The sequence below is a fragment of the Nansenia antarctica genome (genome assembly GCF_963989245.1).
Source record: "Nansenia antarctica genome assembly, chromosome: 6".
Taxonomy (NCBI): domain Eukaryota; kingdom Metazoa; phylum Chordata; class Actinopteri; order Argentiniformes; family Microstomatidae; genus Nansenia; species Nansenia antarctica.
In genome coordinates, this window is record NC_137676.1 from 14077264 (window position 1) to 14097406 (window position 20143).

The 20143-nt window shown below is 48.7% G+C and overlaps 1 protein-coding gene across 1 annotated transcript; it reads left to right on the forward strand.

Moving 5' to 3' along the window:
• Nucleotides 1-1274: 1274 nt before the first annotated feature.
• tasorb (transcription activation suppressor b) lies at nt 1275-19591 on the forward strand (the record flags this gene model as incomplete). Its single annotated transcript, XM_080535186.1, has 23 exons — nt 1275-1599; nt 3669-3814; nt 4115-4207; nt 4323-4395; nt 4818-4909; nt 5157-5288; nt 5453-5589; nt 5692-5729; nt 5841-5946; nt 6223-6326; nt 6580-6689; nt 7058-7130; nt 7279-7353; nt 7841-8653; nt 9385-9707; nt 9843-9945; nt 10216-11351; nt 12997-13119; nt 13407-13566; nt 15142-15250; nt 16847-17025; nt 17246-17380; nt 17761-19591. The coding sequence occupies 23 exons, from the start codon at nt 1275-1277 to the stop codon at nt 19185-19187; spliced, it is 6012 nt and encodes a 2003-aa protein (XP_080391312.1). The 3' UTR covers nt 19188-19591.
• Between the last annotated feature and the right edge of the window lie 552 nt (nt 19592-20143).

Consider the following 20143-nt stretch of genomic DNA (forward strand, 5'->3'; position numbering starts at 1 on the left):
TCTCGAACTCGCAACCTTTGGAACTCGAGTCCGCAGCCTTAACCACTACGCCAGCCAGACCGCTGTTATGACGGCAATGCAAGTTGAGACAATTACTTCTTTTTATCTTTCAAAATATCAAGTTATCTATCACACAATCAAACTATCTATCTATCGATCACACTTTCAAAATATCAAATTATCTATCTATCACACAGTCAAACTATCTAATCAAACTATCTAATCTATCTATCTCGTGTGAAGTGGGAACTAATATTTCCTAAAAGACACATGAGGAACTTTCGTTCAGGGTTTAGTTTCCGCCTGTGAGCCTTTTTTGACGCACGGATGACTATAGCCTGTGTTTTAGCCTGGTCGGGACCAGGCTAATTATATCTGACTCAGAAGGAGCTCAACCAAGCAGCGAATTATTTGAGCCACATTGATGGCACCGAACGCAAGCTAACATTTTCGAGGCTTAGAACTTTATCGAGCTTTGTGGAATAGGGCCCTGGGGTGAAACCTTACTGTAAGAAAACATCATCAGAGAGATCAGGGATGGTTCATATGCCTTTGTAAAAAAAAAAAGTGTCACTTTGCTTCCCTCTGGTGTTTAAATAGGGCATAACATCTACGGCATCATTTATCTATGCTCTATCGCACAATAGGTCTTTTCACACTGCGCTGTGCCTAGGGGCACGGCTAAGGGGCACGGCTAAAAGCTCTCTAGCCCCAGGCTAAGACACTGCAGTGAAGCCCCAGTATGTTATAATGTGTTTGCCTGCAGTCCTCTCACTACACCAATTATGGGTATATATATATTTGCCTAGAGGGCATGTGTAAGTAAAATACACTGATTTGTGAATATAAGCATTTAACTAATGGACAGAGACTGTTCAGCTTGGAAAGACAGCATGTCGTTGAGCTTTCTGTAAAAAAAAAAAAAAAGATAGTAAGAGGTGGAGTTAGTTTTTTAAGCCCTAACTAATTATGCAATAGGTTAAAGTTAAACCCTCCCAAACCAAGTGCCCCTAAGTTCAGTAATCAAGTACAAAGTACATGTCAGTCCAACAACGTGATGAAAAGTGTTATTCGTCCAAACGGCCGGTAGGGAGCGCGGCTTAGCTCGCATGTAAACAGAGTGACGCCAGCGTTTCTGCAGTGGTTGGAGAAGAACGTCAACGTCATATTCATAATGGCGGAGGCTGGATGAGGAGGAGAATGTGTCTGTGAAGCGGCGCTGTGTACACACCTTACATTGCCCGCGGAAAGACCATACCCCCAGTGCGCAAAAGATGGCCATGAACGCCGAAGCGGAGAGAAAAAAGGACAGAGAAGGTCTCAAGACGGGCAAACTGGGCTCAGAGAGCGTCGACGGCAAGAGAAATCCTTCGCCAGCCGCCACCACCTCCTCGGCCACATCCAACCAAAATGGCGATCAGCCGCCTGGATGTGAAGACGGCGGTGTAATGCCCGAGCGAGAGGCCTCCGATCGGCGGAAGAGAGGCCAGTCCGACGGCAGGAGCGCCACCAGTTCGCCCTTACCAGGCCAGAGACACTCTGAAGAGTTGCCGCGAAGAAATTTTCAGATTCCGAGGCTGAAGATCAAGGAAAAGAAAGGTTGTGCCCTTTCACTACTATTTCCAACATTACAGAGGCTGTCCTCCTGTGATTCATAATCTGCGTGTCGACTGAGGTTAGATTATTATTGACATGGATTCATTTTAATCCATCTGGGCAGAGAGGTTAGTTTATTGACGTCTATATCATATCGGCATTGCAGGTAAGTTTCTGTAGGCGCCAGGAGGGAAACACGTGAAGAGATGGCGATGCTGTCCGTCAAAGTCTCCATGTTTGTTGGAAGGCTCATGAGGACAGTGGGGATCAGTGTTGATGGTGCTATCATCTATGATCAGCCGAAGACTCGTTTAAAAACAAGCATTTTTGGGGAGGGGAAGTGACCGTAGTAATGTCCATTTGGGGATGCAAACCACACCCCAATTTTGAGCATTTAAACTAAAGCAGGTTACCATGTCCCCCTTTCATGAAACCATCCAGAGATGACTAGTCAGCCCACACATCCCATATCCTCGCAGATATGGCACGTGACCCTTATGGAAGACTTCATGTCCTGACCCTCGGTTGGAGTTCTTGTGTGTGGTCTTGGGCCCATAAAATGGAGCACTGTAGAAGCTCTTCCCCCCTGGCTAACCCCAGTGTCATTGGCTAAGCCATATTAGTGACAATCCAGAAGTAGCTGAACCCTGAGTTCATACTTCAGACCTGTTTTGTTGTCCTGGCCCTCTTTTTTGTACTCAGGCCTGTCCTATTGTACAATGCTGGCCACATGGCCTGTGGTTTCCTTCAGGCCTATTGGGCCCAAGACCACCAACAGGCAACAGGCAACAATGTGTGGCATCAAAATGATTGTCACAGCTCGCATGCAAAGACCTACTTACCATACCAAGTAAAAGGCCCCAGCATATGATCTTTATGTCTCCCTGGACAATGGCAGGACTGACTACCCAATGCTTTTGCATATAGACAGGTAAACAGGTTTCAAAATACAGTTCGTAGTCATGCGTCCTAGCTACTCTGGCTATATTGTCCTTGTTTGGGAAATAGTGACGAATGACACTGGCTGGTTGGTCACTGTTGATCATGATTAGCGCTTTCCTGTGTATTGGGGGGTCATAATAATTTGGTTAGGTTACAGCGAAGAAGGATGTGCATTTAGTTGTCATTAGGTGTATTCTCCTGCAGGTTATGTATGACATGGTAGAGCCGTTCCAACCACTTTCTGTAGGTCTACTTATCGCATAGGGAATCCTTTTGATATACAGAGTGCTATGACTGTTGGAAGTTGTACTAATATGTTTCCATGCTGTCCCCCCCCCCCCCCCCCCCCACACACACACACACAATTTTTGTTTACACCAGAGTTTGGGTGAATTCCATTTTCCATTCCTGTGACGTAATTCAGTCGTAAGAGTGTAATTACAGTGTTGACTGTTATTTAGATGGAATCCTCCCCAACTCTGGCTGAACTGCCACTCACAATGCCTCCAAGATCATATATGATATTTGGCCAACACTTTTTTATCAATCTCCCAATACAGAAAAAAAAAAGATTCCCCTGAATTTGCTGCCTCTTGACAGCAAGTTGATGAACCCTATGTGTAGTCTAAGCATTACTCTCTCACACACACACACACCACTAATCATGTATACCGCCTCCATAGCCCCCTATGTGATGGTCCCAAACCACAGACTCCTCCCTATATGAACACGTGGGGCATATTCAGTGGCAGATAGTAATGTTGTGTGTAGAGCCATCACAGGTCCCTGCTCTGTGTATCAGATAACCTAGTCTGCGCAGTACCATACATTTCTATTGAAACATCCATTAACACGGCCCTCTTGAATAAGCCTGTGGCATGTGAAACAGGCCCACCACTCATGTACAGTACAGCCAGATTCTCTGAAGTGGCTAATAATGACATTGAAGTATGAAACAGTCTGAGCCGGCCCCCATTTCCACATGGGTTCCTATCGTATAGTTCCCCCCCAGATCCTCAGGAAAAAATTAAATGGGAATGCATACGATAAACAATGTCTTTCCCTTCTAAATCGTTCAGCGCTGATGTTGTATAACTAATGCCGGTGAACTCTTCTCGTCATCTCTACAGGCCTGTACCAGTTCCTGCCAGCTCATTCCCGGGAGTTTGAGGAGCTTGTGAAGGTCCTGTCCTCCTTCTACCTGGATGCGTCGTCGCGAGGGACCTTCTCCTACTGCAAAGCCAGGCTCATCCACAACGAGCTGCTGGAGAAGGAGGTAGCTGAGCAGCACGTCCTTTACCTGTGCTGGTCACTGTGTGGCCACACGTCTCAGTATTTAACTTTACAACTGCTGCCCCCCCCCCCACCCCCTGAGGAAGTAAAATGAGGAAGTAACTACCTGTCCCAACCACAAGTTTATACTTTCTGGTTGAAGGATTTTGCTTGATTTCTTTCTTTTAGACCCAGTGTCTCCTTTTGACAGGTTTTCTTTTTGGAGCTGCCGTTTTTTTTTTCTTCCTTCTATTGGACTCGATGAGTCTTCTAATCTGCCCTTTGCCCCTTGTCTGTCTGACAGTTCATTGAGAAGAGGAGAGAGCTGAAGCAAGATGGCCGCACGGAACCAGAGCTCGTGGAGTCCTACTGCTTCCTGTTCCCAGACAAAGCCAAGGTTAGTCTGCCTCTGTGGCTGCTCCCGGGACACAGATGACAGGGACTGGAGATAGGCCAGCCGTCGCAGAGAAGGTAGAACTTTTATTCACAAGTTTGTGCTGCTCTGTTTCCAGCTCCCGTGGATTTGTGAGAAGGGTCTGTCGGTGGGACACTCTAAGATCACTGCGTTAGGAAATCCAGCAATGGGTGAGTGTCTGTGTGTGTGTGTGTGTGTACTGTGTGTATGTGTACTTTGGAATCAGGAATGTGTTTGAATTGTTCATCCAGTGATATCATAATTAATTGAGTATGACTGTAAGTGAGGCAATGCTATAAGCCATTGCTTAGTGAGGGCACCGTTATCCTCTGGTGGACCGATTAGCACGTCTTCCTGATACAGTTACATCTGAGGACACCTAATACGCAGCTTAGCAACAGCTGAGTATGGCCAGAATATTTATGACAATGACGCTTGGTAAAAAAACGTGGTGAAATGCAGTATGCAACATACACACAGTGGTTCGGAAATTAGCCTTGTTGTCCATAGACACCATGAACACACACGCATATTTGTTTATGCCGCGTTTGTCATGTTTTTCTGTGATGTGTGTACGCTTTTTTAATTTCAGGTCTTTATCTGTCCAAATACGCTGACCTGCTGCAAATCAACCCGTTTGAAGTGGGCGCCTGTGGGGATATTGTCGTATTTAAAGTCATGAAGGTAATTTATTGAATGGATTGGAAGCCCATTATACTGTTTACAATAAACCAGGACACACTGTAACTAGATAGTGTTTATATATTTATAGCCACATATCCGACACATATTTATAGCCACATATCTGATGGGAATTTGGACAGGGTCATTTAAATAGAGGGATATCTATGTAGTGTCTAAATGGAGGGATATCTATGTAGTGTCTAAATAGAAGGGTTATCTATGTAGTGAGTGATGTTTTGCTTCACAGGGTCGCCTGAAGAGCATCACTGAAATGCACAAGAATGGCATGGACCCCACGCCCAAGTTCGACTGTCATGTGTCCAAAAACGCCGCCAGGGTCACCTCCCTGCTGTCATACAGGGCGTTTGAGCAGACACAGGTAAACAAAACCAAAAAAGAAAGAAAACAGGGTGCCACTTCGTGGAGAATTAGTTAATGGATCTTTTTAATTGTTTGTTGACTTATTTATTTTATTTGATCCCTTTTTCATTTTGTCATTTTTTTTTTCCTCTTTCTTCACACTGGCTCTGCAATCTCTTTCAGCAATACTTCTATGAGTTTGCATTTGACGAAATCAAGCCTCGACCCCGGCACGTGCGCCCCTACGCCGTGATGTCCTTCCAGTACAAAGGCAAGGCCTTGGAGTCTGGAGCTGCAGCTGCGCCTATGGCCGCACACAGGTACCTTCCAACCCACACACCTGGCCCTGGGAAACAGCTGCACACGTGAGTCGAACCGTTGGTCTCAATGTTTTTTTAATGTTGTTCTTCTCTCGTGAATAGGTTCAACAGCAGTAGCATCGCTGAAACAGAAAACAAAGGTACAAGCGCACTCCTCCCCCATCATATGTATTATACTAGAAATCTAGATTTGTAAAGTGTGTTTTTTCTCCACGTTCTGACCTTTGACCCCTCTTCCTGGTGCGGGCCAGTGAGGAGCAGCTACACGGTGTGGAGTGGGACGCTGATGAACAAGGGCCAGGTGGTTTGCCAGGTCTGCCTGCGCTCCTCCTCTGTGCCCTACCTCCCCATTAAGCTGTGAGTACCTCATCAGCCATTCAGCAGAAACATCTCTGTCGCTAATTATGTAGCTCTGAAACAGAAACTGTGTTTACAGTTAGTCTTGTAAGTGTGGGGGTTACCCTGTTCTACATTTCTCTTGACATTGATGTAAGACTTAGTAAACAAGTGAACAATTTGTAGCTGGCAGTTCAGTTGTGCGATGTCACTTTTGCATATATATATGAGTCAGCCCCCATTCCTGTGACTGAGACAGCGTTTGTTTGATGTTTGTTTTGATGTTTTCTGCTGCAGTCCTGAGCGATTGGAGGTGAATCAAGGCATGCAGCTGGACCAAGTGAAGAGGAGGATCCCATCAGTGCTGTTCGCGTGGGACACCTACAGCAACGCACGCGACGGTCAGCCCCCCCCACCACACCACCCTCCCTCCACATAAACACCCTGCTAGGACTCAACTACACTCACAACAATAAGTCACTGTCTGAACATCTGACTGGAAACACTGTTTGGCCCATCACCACGCTTCTTTAAACCAGTTGGTAGTGGTGTGGGTGTTTTGTCAGGTTTTTTCTCTCAATTCTTAACATCATTCGTGTGTGTGTGTGTGTGTGTGTGTGTGTGTGTGTGTGTGTGTGCGTGTGTGTTTTTCAGTGCTGAAGTGTGGGAGGTATTGCAGCCTGTTTGAGGTGGTGGATGGGAAGGGCAGGCCCTACAGCAGCTGCCTCACAGGGATCCTACACAAGTTGGAGAGGGAGAGGATGGTGAGTAGGAGGGAGGAAGAGGGAGGAGGAGAGAGGCTGCGACCCCTCTACACGGGTTGTCCCTTCTGATTTGTTGGGTAGAGCAGCAGAAATCAGCCAATTCCCCAATTGGAGAGCATCTCCTATTATTATAATAATAATAATAATAATAATAATAATTATTATTATTATTATTATTATTATTATACAAACCCCTCAAGACCGCCAGTTACTTCCCCATACTTCAATTGAGGTTGAGATCATTGGAGTCAATGAAGTCCTTTGCCAAGTGCAGGACTTGCTCCATGTTGTGTTTGTTGTGTGAAGATGTGTCTGTTCCTCCATGGTGAAGATGTGACGGGTGTTCTGTCTGTTCCTCCACGGTGCAGGTGATGGTGAAGCCATTGATGGACAAAGGCTTCCTCTTCCTGCTGTCTTCTTCTCAGATGGTCAATCCCAATGGTACATTCTTTCATTCTCTTTCTTTCTTTCTGGCTCCCCCCCCCCTCTCTCTCTCTCTCTCTCTCTCTCTCTCCCCCTCTCTCTCTCCTGTCTCTGTACGTTTGTTTAGTTCGGAGGAAGTCAGCGGTTTATGTTTTGTGTGTTGTAGAGCGGCGGGAGCGTATTGAGAGAAGCCTACAGGCTCTGTTCGTCTTTCAAGAGTCGAGGGGAGTCGTCAAGTTCAGTAAGTAATTCCTCTCAAATGTGACCGCAGCTGATGGAACCGGGAAGAAGTCGGCAGCCGATTTAATGTTCACGTTAATGGGAAAAATGTAAATACATTTCAGTGTTGTTGAAAATCAGTGACATCCTCGCTAGTCAACTAACACAGCTTCTTGGTTTGTGAGCCTGCTACCAATGAAAAGTAGTGTTCTAGTTAACTAGGTAGTAGTGGGGATTACTCACCGAGTCCATTGCATTGCAATGTTTTGGCTGACTTTAGCGAGTGTGTCATTGATTTTCAACAATGTTGACATTTCGGATATTTTCAGAATAAAAGTCAGAACATTTTGATTGGTCGGCGACTTGCTCCAGGTTTCACCAGCGGCTGAAACAAATGTACCTTCTCCCTCAAAGAACGTCTTAATCTTCTCCCAGGAAACCTCCTTTGTGAAACCTCCTCCTTATGACCACAGACTCCTGTTGACCCGTGTGTTTGCTTACTTCCCCAGTGTCCAGACGGTCACAACCAGAGCCTCTGTCTGCTGAGCCCCAGCCTCCCCTGCTGGCTGCTCTGGGCCCCTTCATCCCCGCCCTCCACTACGCCCTCCTCAAGCTGCGCTTGAACCCAGGCCAGGACCTGAGCTCCGGGGTGGAGCGGCAGACTCGGGACTACCTTGTCCGTACGGACAGCGGCCAGGCCCGGCCCTTCTACCTGACAGAGTACAACGAGAGGGGCAACCTGCACCCCGCCCCCCGACCCAAACCCAACATGGAGGCCGTGCTGCGCTACCTCCATCGCCCCGCCGCCTACATCTTTTCCCTGGCCAAAGCCAAGGACATGCTGGAGAGCGTACAGCAGCCCCCCCCGCCCCCCCCGACAGAGGTGGCCCCCCCCACAGCCTCTGCTGCGGCTGACTACAGCCCTGTGTCTGACTGGGGGGGCTCGGGGGGGTCCGATAGGCCAGAGAAACCGGACAGGGTGGCACCACCACCCCTGGAGAGCAGCAGCAGGCGGAGGCCAGGGATGTCCCGCTCTAACGGGGCCCAGCCCCCGCCTCTGGCCCAGCCCCCGCCTCAGGCCCAGCCCCAACCCCAGGCCCAGGCCCAGCGCTCCCGGCTGGCTCAGAGCGAGTACGATAAGGACAAAATGAAGCAGCTGCTGAAGCTGATCCAGCGGCATAAGAAGACCCTGGTGAAGGAGAGGAGCGACGGGGGGGAGGACGGGGCCTGGGACTCCCACAGTCTGAAGAGGAAACTGGAGGAGGATACAGGGGGGGTGTATAAATACCTACGAGGGGAAAGCAATGGAGAACCTAGCAGAGGTGAGGAAGTTGTTACAGTTCTGTGAGGGTGTGGGTGGGTGAGGGTGAGGGTGAGTGTGTGTGTGTGGGTGTGTTTGTGGGTGTGGGTGTGGGTGGGTGGGTGTGTGCGTTTGTGTGCGTGTGTGTGTGTGTGTGTGGGTGTGTAAAGAGAGTGAGAGGGTGAAAGAGTCTTGAAGGGAGAGTGTATGTGGGAGGGATGGAGGAAAAACCCTAGGCATTTTTAGAGTAGCATATTCTTACACCCAGTATTAGTATCATTTTACATTTCCGTGTGTCTGAAATAGAGGGTGTACTACTCTCTGGTCAGCGCAGTTCCTTGCAAAGAATGATAGTCGCTGCTTCTCCTCATGTACTCATGAAAACGCCACCCTGCCCCAAGCCATAAGGACAGCAGGTACAATATAATGAGAGATACAATGTAATAAGCAGAACACAGTCTCACTCTCTTTCGTCTGCCAGTGTCCATCAGTGAAGCTGTACTCCCCAGTGTTACCTCGTGAGATTGTTCCGCAGAGCCTTAAGAAAACTGAACACGATACATGAAACTAGGCCTATAGCTGCTCAATACATGTTACACAGTTTATACAATCTATCCATATTAAAGGTCTTATGTTTGTGTGTGTCTGTCTGTGCGTGCGTCTGTCTGTCTGTCTGTGTGTCTCTGTCTGTGTGTGTGTCTGTCTGTCTCTGTGTGTGTGTGTGTGTGTGTGTGTGTGTGCGTGTCCTCCCAGTCGGGCCGGGGGAGGACGCGGAGGAGGGCCAGAACTACAACCTGGCGGCCGTCATCGAGAGCATGGGCATCTACGACACGGACCTGAGGGACAGGGTGGGCGGCGCCCAGAGTTCCCAGGTCAACGAAACCCAGCGCCTGCTGAAGCTCCTGCTGTCCACCTTCAACAACGCCATCGGAGCGGTCGCCGACCACGGCGAGCCCTCGGCGGGCGCGGAGAAGCCCCCGGACGGAGCGCCGTCGTACGGAGGGAGGGCGGAGGCCGGACTCCCAGAGCTGGGGCAGAGAAAACGAGAAGACCAGACTAGGCCAGACTATCTGGAGGTGTGTGTGTGTGTGTGTGTGTGTGTGTGTGTTTACTACTACTACGATACAGCGAACTGTCTGACAGTACCATGTGAACGGCATCAATACTCAGGTCTTTAACCGTAGCGGTGGGTGGTGTGTGTGTGTTTCCAGGAGCAGACGGCGTGCAGTCTGGGCAGTCCGGTCAGTCCCTGCTCTGCGGGTGAACAGGCCCACAGCTCCAACAACCCACCCTGGGCCCCCCCCTCTCTGACAGGTACAGTACCACACTCTGTAGGCACTGTTCTCATCCGCTGCCAACCACATAGATTTGAACGGCGCTGTCGTGAAGAGGCGGGCGGGTAGAAAAGTGCTTTCATAGGGGGGAGAGACATTCTCTAATCGAAACAAATCGTCTCGTGCTAGTTTTTGCCGGAACACATGATATGGGTTTTAACATATCGATCACGTCGGTTGTTTGTTATTCTAAGTGATACGTTATTACCTTAACACACACTCTGCCTTTCTTTTCTTTTTTTGTCTGCAGACAAATCCCACGCCTTCCCCCCTGACCCTGTGTCCGACGGCCCCCCGGTCGCGGAGGGGAAGAGGGGTCCGCGGGCGCCGCCGCCTCCTCCGGAGGAGAGGGGGGTGGTGCCGAGGCCCTGCAGCAGCCTGGACACCATCCTCACCCAGGAGCTCCACAGCCTCTCGGCCGGCATCCAGGGCGTCATGCAGAGCCAGCACGTCTACTACAGAACCCAGCTGCCCCAGCGGACGGCCCCGCGCCCCCCCCACACCTGGCAGCCCAACAGCTCGTTCTCTGACTTTGTGGCGCCCTACGTCACGGCGGTGCCCGTCCAGGGTCACGTCCACACGCTGTGCGAGAGGATGGGCCGGTTGATACGAACGCCCGTAGCCCCGCCCCACAGAGACGCCGCTAGAACCCCGGGGTCCGTCGCCGCCCCTCCCCCTCCCCTCTGTGCCCCAGCACAGGCTACTGCTAACCCTCCTCCGTTCACCCTCACCCCTGCCCCTCCCCTTCCCGTCCCCTCTGTCCCTCCGCCTGCCCCTCACCTCACCCCTACCCATCCTAGTTCGTCGGTTCTTTCCCCACCGCCTTCCCTCACCGCGAACCCCTCGCTGCCCCCGCCACCCGCTCTCACCCCTGCCCCGGTCCAGTCACCTGTCCCTGCCCCCATCACGTCCCCCACCCCTACCCCTAAACCCGCCCAGAAAACCAAAGCACACCCACCTCAGCCTAAGAGCGCCGCCTCCTCCTCCTCCTCCTCCTCCTCGTCCCACAGCCGGGGGAAACTGGGCACGATCAAAGAGTCCCATCAGAAACTCTCCTCCAAGAGGAAGCCAGAGTCTGGCTCCACGGAGGCGGACAAGGACGTGTACTCTCCCTCGCAGGTCACCGCGGAATCTCCAGACTTGAACCCTTCCCAGACCCCAGGCCTTGTGTCTGGATCTGCCCCTGCCCCTGCTACCCCAGTGCCCCCTTCTGGTGCCCCAGTCTCAGTAACGGGGCTCCTGGGCAACAGCCTGATTGGCCAGCTCCAGCCGGAGATGTTCAGCCATCTGGTGGAGATCTTTAAGGACGTGCAGAAGAACACGGTCAAGTTCTACATCCACACAGCAGACGAGGAGGAGGAGAGTGAAATCTGTGTGGAAATCAAGGTACTTGTTGGCCTCTACTTGTTTATCTGCTTGAGTGGCACCTTTACTGATTGTGGCTCAGTCTCAGTGCAGTACATTACACAGGGAAATCACCCCAGCCACTCAAAGCCAACATGCAGCCCACCCAATATGGGTGATGCTTAGAAGCCATTTTGCTGAGAAAAAAAGGGGGTAGTGGTGGCCTACTGAACAAGTGAGTTAGACTGGTGATCAGACGGTCATGAGTTCAAATCCCACCTGGGAACACCACCACTAGTGTGCCCTTGAGTAAGGCACTTACCCCTAAGTTACTCCAGGGAGACTGCCCCTGTAATCTCTAATTGTAAGTCGCTTTGGATAAAAGTGTCTGCTAATTGGTAAAAATGGAAATGCTGCAGAATTCCCCAACATTTGTGCAGAAGCGGAGAAACCGTTGATGAATTAAGCTAACGTTCACCAACATCATTGTATGAGCTTTCTTGTCCCTGCATCCGAGTGCCTCCTGTGATGGTCTGTTGTGAAGTAGGGATGCACCTAACGATTAATCTCACAATTAATTTTTCAATTAGTCGATTATTCTAACGTTTTCATTGCTCGATTAATATAATATTTACTTTTCCCAAAATAAACATAAAAAACATGTCATTAATATATCAATATGTTATTCAATCATCTTCTCTTAAAAACGAAAAAATGTAATAAGAAACAAAGTATGGACTGCAGGGCATTATTCCTCAACCAAAAATAGCCCAGTCTTAACTACAGTCCAACATAAAATCTCTCCAAAATAAAATTAAAGCAAGAGCTTGTTCAATTCAAGTAAAAGGACATTTCTGCGGTGCAGAAATTACTTTTAACATGGGGACGATGAATAAACATTTAGAAAATCTGTTTTAAGTGACTAACACTTAACATTAACGCTTAACATTAACACTACTAACAGAAACACGTTACGTGTGTTCATGATCCTATATCGTGCTTGGTGGGTGGGGACAAAAAATAAACAGGACTTTCGGTGCTGTCTTGTTGCTGTCTTGTTGCCGTCTTCACAAAGCGCTCCGGGATGCTTTCTCTTCAAGTGTCTGTGCATAGCAGTTGTACTGTTGTGATAAGCCATTTCCAATTTGCAGAGCTTACAGGGCACCATGTTCGGTCTCTGTCTATAATACTCTTTAGATATAAAATACACTTTGTTTTTTCCGTGCTTCGACTGGGCACAGCCAACTTACGGTACTTCCTTGCAAACTTTGATGCACGTTATGCGAATCGATGCATTTCTGCAACCCATTATGTGGACGAGGTGCCCCAGCCCTATTGCGAAGGGACACAGTAATAGTTTTGACCGTTTCCCTATGATGTCTTTCCATCCACGAGTTCCATCATTTGTTGATCTACCAACTTTGTCTCGAGGAAGACAATATGAGTCATATACTTAATTCTACTTCCACAGTTTCATTGTCATGGGCGTCAACACTCCATGTCTCTCTGAAATAGTACATCGGGAGAACAATATACCCCGGTAAATAAAAGTATGATAGAGCGACAGAGCCCGTCCTCTCCTCTTCCCAAGTTTTATGACTTACCCGTCTGCACCTCGTGAATTCTTTCTTGTGATGTGGTACCTCTTAAATGTGCGTCTCTTAAATCTCCTGTCTCTCCATCACAGGAATACTTGATGAGCCTTGGCAACTCAGAGTGCAACCCTCAGATGTTCCTGGAGAATAACAGCCGTCTGGATAAGCTACTGATCATCATTCAGAACGAGGACATCGCCGCTCACGTGCACAAGGTAGTGTCAAGCTGCCAGCACGACTCATCCACAGACCCAGACACAATGCCTCAGCCCAGAAATGAGCTGAATGATTACAATTCACCCTCGTCATGATTGTCTCTGCTTTTTTTTTTTAGATGATATGCTTTCACACTGAAATAGCTATTTTCGAACCGCTGCTTCTAGCCGTCAAAACGGAAACGTTATCAAAACAATAAAACACATTGCTCTTGTATGGAAAATAGACTGAATAATAAAGCTCCATTGTACCCCCCCCCCCCCCCCACACACACACACACACTCAGATCCCAGCCCTGGTGTCATTGAAGAAGCATTCCACAGTGAGCTTCGCAGGAGTGGACAGTCTGGACGACGTGAAGAACCACACCTACAACGAGCTGTTCGTGTCCGGAGGGTTCATTGTGTCTGACGAGAATGTCCTGAACCCAGACTTCATCACACACGGTGAGTCTGCCGTCTCTCTGGTCCTCTGGTCCTCAGACCAGCTCTGGTGTGTCGAGTGTTTGGGGGTGAATTTGTTTTCAATTTCATGAAATAACGGAAGTGAATTGAGTTCCAATTTGCCAATAAAACCTCCCCAATTCAAATGAAACTCCCAATTCAATTCCAATACACAGACACACTCTGCTGCTGTGGTTGATACAGGGTTTGACGCTTACCTTTTCCCCAGGTAGCACTGTGCTACCATGTCAAAAAATTTAGTAGCACACCAAGAATTTCAGTAGCACAATGAAAATTGCGCAATTTTCGTATGACGACAACAAATTATCATAATCATAACATATCAGAATTATCATAACCGGCTCTTGGCCGTAATACAAATGGAGACTCACACAATGTAAAGGGGAAGTAAGAATATTCATTTATTAATAAATGATTCATGAATAAATAAATAATTAAGCCCAGGCGAGATAGTGTGCGGAATTGATCTTCACAGCAAGGTCTTCTCTCATGGCATCCGCTATCTGCCCGATCATGTCAGCGCATCGTTTGTCATTACTATAGGTTGGATTTAATTCAACGCCATTTTTCTTGTGAAGGGCGAATCATTTGTGGAATTTAATAAATGGGATCTCTTCTTTTGCCACGTAGTAAGCGATGTTAAACTTTAACTTGAGCTGTCTTTTAATTTCCTCACTGGAGCTAGCCTTCTGGCGTCCAACAGCTTTCTCAAGGGGCTTGTTCTGAGCTGACATGAAAACTTCCCTGCATTTCACATGTTTGCGAGACAGACCATGTTTTTTCACTGTGTCGCGTTTCAGCTGTGCGTCTCCTGACACAAACGCGGTCTTTCCAGCTAACTTCATGTGGGCGACACACCACTTGCAATACATCTTCCCTTCCTTCAGCAACAGCCACGGGAAAGATGTTTGCCACTCAGCACTGTACCTGTAGACCTTTGTCACTTTTGTCAGACCAGACTTCGCGTTGGCAGTGGCACCGCCATTATCACCGCGTGGATAATGACCTTTCCCCTCCCCTGACACACTTTCTGACCGGGCGCTCTCCTCCTCGCTTTCCCCGTCTCTGTTTTCTTCGTCACTCTCGTCTCCAGCTGTAATGTTGACTCCACTACCCCCCTCTACCTCCTCTCTGTCTGGAACGGTGCTAACATTAGCCTTGCTAAAGTATGCCGTAATCGTATTCATTTTAACAGCGGTCTTTTTCTGACAGGATTTTCAAATGTAAATGCGCGCTTGTTGTGCTTGCGGGTCACGTGTCTGTTTTTTTTTTCTTCTGTTTTCAAAGGATTGCATTGGTTTAGATGCGCTGTGATCTTATTAACGAACATAATATTGACTGCGCATGACAGTAGTTCAGCTTTTTAAAATTATTTATTTTATTTTTATTTTTTGTCGCACTGGTGCGATTGAATGTATTTCCAAGTCGCACAGAAATATATTCACTCGCAAATGCGACCAAAACAGTCGCACTGTCGAACCCTGTGATAGGATGCTACTTACTGCCTGGTGTGTCGAGAGATTGAACTCAAACCATGTTGTTTCCTGTTGTGCGCAGAGCGGCTGCAGGGGTTTCTGCGGTTCATTGAGGAGCAGAGTTCTCCTGAGAACCCCTGGCAGTGGAAGGTGCACTGCAAGTCCCAGAAGAAGCTGAAAGAGTTGGGCCGGTGAGTACCTTGACGTGTCCCGAGTAGTCGTGTGGTCGCTATATACCGTTGGCATGGTAACTGCCAATGGCCCCCGGTCATAGCAATAGATACTTTTTGATGATCGATAGATGGACTTAGACAAATGTATTATTTATTATAAGTTGCTTTGGATAAAGATGTCTGCTAAATGGCAAAAATGTTAATGTCAAATACAAAAATGGTCACATCATAATTTCTACCAAAACATAGAATAGATCACACCAGGGCAAACAATTAACACCCTCCACCCGCCAAAAATGTTGTCGATTTTGCAATTGGCGGGTAAAACCTACCTGCACATCTCAATCACACTTCTTAATTACAACAGTGTCTCTGGTTACAACCTAAAATAAAGCAGAACAGTCAAAGTCAACTACACACGACAGCACGAGATAGCAACTTACACACGACGTGTGAGATAAAAAACATTATATTTTATTATTATAAAATATTTAGCTGTGTTTTGACAGGGATGAGAGTAGCCAGTTAAGCATCCGACGGCCCGACTGCGGGCCCTAACGCCATGTGCGACCTGTACATGCTTCCTATGTTTACGTAGGTAGTCATGCGTTACATCCTCTCAAAGCTAAGATTCTTGCGCTTCGAGCCAAAGAATCCATCTCAAGCTACAATCACAACAGCAGAAGCACAAGCGACGTCGCTGTCAGACCACCAACAAACACGCTACATTGACAAATTTGCTAAAACTCACCAGTGAAGCCTTATAGTTGACCACCGATCGATAACATTCCGACCACAACGGTTTGTTTACATCGGGAAAAAAATATTTAGCCGAAAATTAAAAAAATAAACGTTTACTTCAGTGTGTCAAACTTGTATTTCTCAATGCCAGTGCCACTTAGTCATTCTTACTGTTGGAGAGCAAACTTCAGAGTGTTACCTTCAAACGGAGACCAACCCCATGCATTTACTCCAAATGGTTCAAGAACAGCTTTCAATTTACTTTGGGTATACATTGGATAGACGTTTTAGACTAATTATACAGGAAAGGTAAGGGATTAAAAGCACAGACTTAAAAGCCCACAGGAGGTTCTTTCTGTGCAGGGAGTAATCAATCCGTCAGATGTCATGCTAATGTGTTTTTGTGATCTTTGCCATAATATTTATTTATTATTGGTTGATAAAAAAATCTGAGTGGCTGGTGACTTTTCTCTAGAACGTACATGTTACGCCCCTAAAGGGAGTCAGGGGGGGAAGGGGGGGGTCTAATGGCCTGAGCTTCAACAGTCTAATGGCCTGAGGTTAGAAGCTGTTCCAGGAACCTGTTGGTTCGGATCTGAATGCTTCAGTCACTATATACATTATTTCTACCAAAACATAGAACAGTTCGGTCACTATATTTGGTCACACTGCCCCACCCGGGTCAAGGCCTCCTCCACGCCTCCTTTCCCCTCCTGGATTCGGGCAGAGGGCGGCTCGGCGATGGTGTGGGTGTCGTCGTCATTGGGGCCTAGCCGACGATGTCCTCCGCCTCCACGCACTCGTCATTCACTACTGAGACAGAGGTAAAGGAGAGGGACAAGAGAAAGTGACATGTCCGTTCTCCTCTCATAGGTTGAACAGTGATGCCATGGCTCTGCTGAACCTGCTGACAGCCTATCAGAAGAAGCACCTGGTGGAGTTCCTACCTTACCATGAGTGCGACACCCAATCACGTCTCGCCCCCGATCTGGACTGCCTGGTCAAGCTCCAGGCTCATCACACCCAACAACGTCACATCATCTTCCTCACAGGTATCATCCTCATCATCATCAGTACCATGGATTGCCAACTATCCATGCCGCTCTCTTGAAAGAGTTATCATGCATGAATAACATGGTACCAATTCAACTTATTAAATAGTGGAGGAACATTTTTTTTACTACCAGAAGCTTTACTTTAATTTTGTAGTGCTGCCATTGCAGTTATGCTGAGTGTGCTGAACGGCCGGCTTTGTGGTGTTTGCCCCTGCAGAGAGGCGATTCGAGATGTTCCTACAGTACTCCAGGAACGGAATCGTAATCGCCAGCATTGAAGACATGATGACCAGCTTCCACAGCCTGATCGGCTCCAGCGATCAAAGCGAGCTGCCTACGCCACCCTCTACTGGTGGGTGTGGTGAATAACTTGGGAATAGAATTGCACTTTTGCCTTGAAAAGTCTCGTCGTCGTAAGCACTAGCATATCAGCTATAGGGCCGGTTTCACAGACAAAGCTTGAGCCTAGTCCCATCACACTTTCGATGTAAAATCTCCATTGACGAAGCTTTTTAGGCTAGGATTAGGCTTAAGCCTTGTCTGTGAAACGGACCCCGCAGTGTATTATAATAGACTTATTTAGTGATGAGCTGCGTAACAGACCCACAGAAGCCTTTGAGCCTTTCTTTTCAGTGCTTTTTTTCCACTTGACAAACTTGTCCATCCATACTGTTTTTTTTTTTTTTAATTCACTTTCTCTTCTCCCTCTACTTTACCTCTCCGTCTCAGTAGTGAATGACGAGTGTGTGGAGGCGGAGGACATGTCACTAGACTCCGATGACGACGACACCCGCACCGCCCCCGAGCGCTCCTCTGCCCAAAGCCAGGAGCCGAAAGGAGGCGTGGAGGCCCTGACCCGGCTCCAGCCCCCCTTACCCCAGTCCGAGGAGTTTCGCCCCCCCCTCCCGGACCAGCATGCCCTCCCTGGCGCACAGACCCCTTCCTCCCTGCCCTACTCCAGCAGCACTCCCAACCCGTCTGACTTCGCCGCTCTGAAGTCGGCCATCTCACAGTTCAAAGCTACCAACCAGGTGGGCCGGGGCCCATCAGATGTGGGCAGTACTTCACCGGGAGGTTTCGCTCTGAACCCTCATCAGAGCTTCCTGTCAGCGCAGTGGGGCCCCTTTTCTGGTCCACCTGGTTACGGGGCCTCCCCGGCCTACCCTGCCTCGCCCGGCAGCAGCGCCCAGGAACAGGACTACAGACACACAGCCTCGGCGTCTACTACAGCCCCAGGCTCCACCCTCACCACAGGGCCCCTGACCAGCCAGACTCTCCTCAATTTTGAAGTCAAACCTCCCCCTCCTCCGCCCTACCTCATGTTGATGGGAGGGTCTCAGTCGTTCGGCTCGGCCCAGTCTGGCCCTGATACCGGAGGCTCGTTCTCTACATGCAGCACAGGCACACTGCCCAGCACAGCCATGGAGGCCTCTCCCAACCCCCTCTCCACTGCACCGGTCTACCCAGACCCAGCCGCGGCCTCCTCGGGCCAGGGGTTCCCCCAGAGCCACGCGGCCCAGCACAGCTACCCAACTGGGGCCACCGGTAGTGCCAGCGGCACCCCCACTCATCAGGGAGACCGGACACTCAGCGGGCACAGGGAGGACTTATGGGGGGGAGCGGGGAACGGCAGCCAAGGAGGTGCCACTTCTGGCTCAGTCTCCCACAGTGGGCTTACCCAGGGTGGGGAGAGGGAGAGGACAGCAGCCCCTGGCAACGGCACCCCTGGTTGTCAACAGGGCAGGACTCCAGTGAACTGTGTCGACAGCCATGGAGCCAACGTGGCCCTTCCCGCAGCACCCACCAGGGGGGGCTCAGGACCCAGACCTATGCTGTCTGGTGGTAACAGGGGTGGAGGGACCAGTGGCTGCCCCCCACACAGTGGAGGTCCCCCACACAGTGGAGGTCCCCCACACAGTGGAGGTGGCTACGGTTGTATAGGAGGCATGCCAGGACAGATGGGGGGGGGTATGGGTCCCGGGTCGGTGGGAGGCTACAGGGGGAGAGGAATCCCTCCTGTGGGCCCCTGGCCGGGCCGTGGACATGAGCGGCCGGAGGGGCCAGGCGGGGCCCCCTACTCATGGGGTTACCCATTAGGAAGGGGCGGTGGGCCGAATTTTTATTCAGATTACACATATTCAAACAACTACACCCCCTGAACAGACAATCATGATTATTAAAGGGGGGACGACGACAGACAGAAAGTAAAAGAGCTGGCTGATTGTACATATTTACTCGTCATGAATTGCTTTGATTAAAAACACAAGAGAACAATTCTGGTTTTCTACAATGAAATTGATACAGGCAGTGCCGAGTGTCCTACTGTCGTGTATACTGTACGTAAGGTCTATCATGTGAGCAGAACCTGTTCAAACCACTATATTTATATTTGCCAAGAAATGTCAAGGCCTTCCAGCTTAGGTTGTTTTATTTTCTGTTTCTTCCAGTTTTGAAACGGTATGTGGACAGAGTGGGGGGGGAAAGGCCGACAATATTTTTTTAGAGAAAAAAGAAAAATGAAAGGCTTTTGCTGTTGGTTTTTCTTTTTTTACATCCTTGGTTGTAAAATAAGCGTCTATTAAAATAAACATCTTTCAAAATCTGTTTTGTGGTGATGAGTCATTGAACATGATTGCTTGTCCTCAGACCAGCTCTGAGCAATCAAAAGGTTTAATATTTAATTTGTGCACACCTGCAGATTCGTAATTATATTTAATCGTTTTGAAAGCTGAGGTCATGCTGACATAATAGGCTTCTGAACCGTAAATGAAATGGATTGGAGGTCTGAAAAAGTCAACCTGCTCTACGTATGACAAAATATAATCTGTTCTTGAGGTCATGCTCTTCTCACCCATCACATTAAACCACACTTAGTTCCTTGACCTTGGGGGTATTCCATCAATGTCGCTAAAGATCCAGGCTTATTTTTGATAACGCTCCTCAAGAGACGTTGATGGAATACCCCCCATGGCGGATAAGTAAGGTAAGAGCCATGCAGGATGATAACCGCTAGCATTGAGAGAGTGATGGATTCTCAGTCTGGGCATAATATCATCTATGGGACCAGAGAAATAGAGCTGCATAACTGATGTAGTAAGTGGCGGTAGATCATACC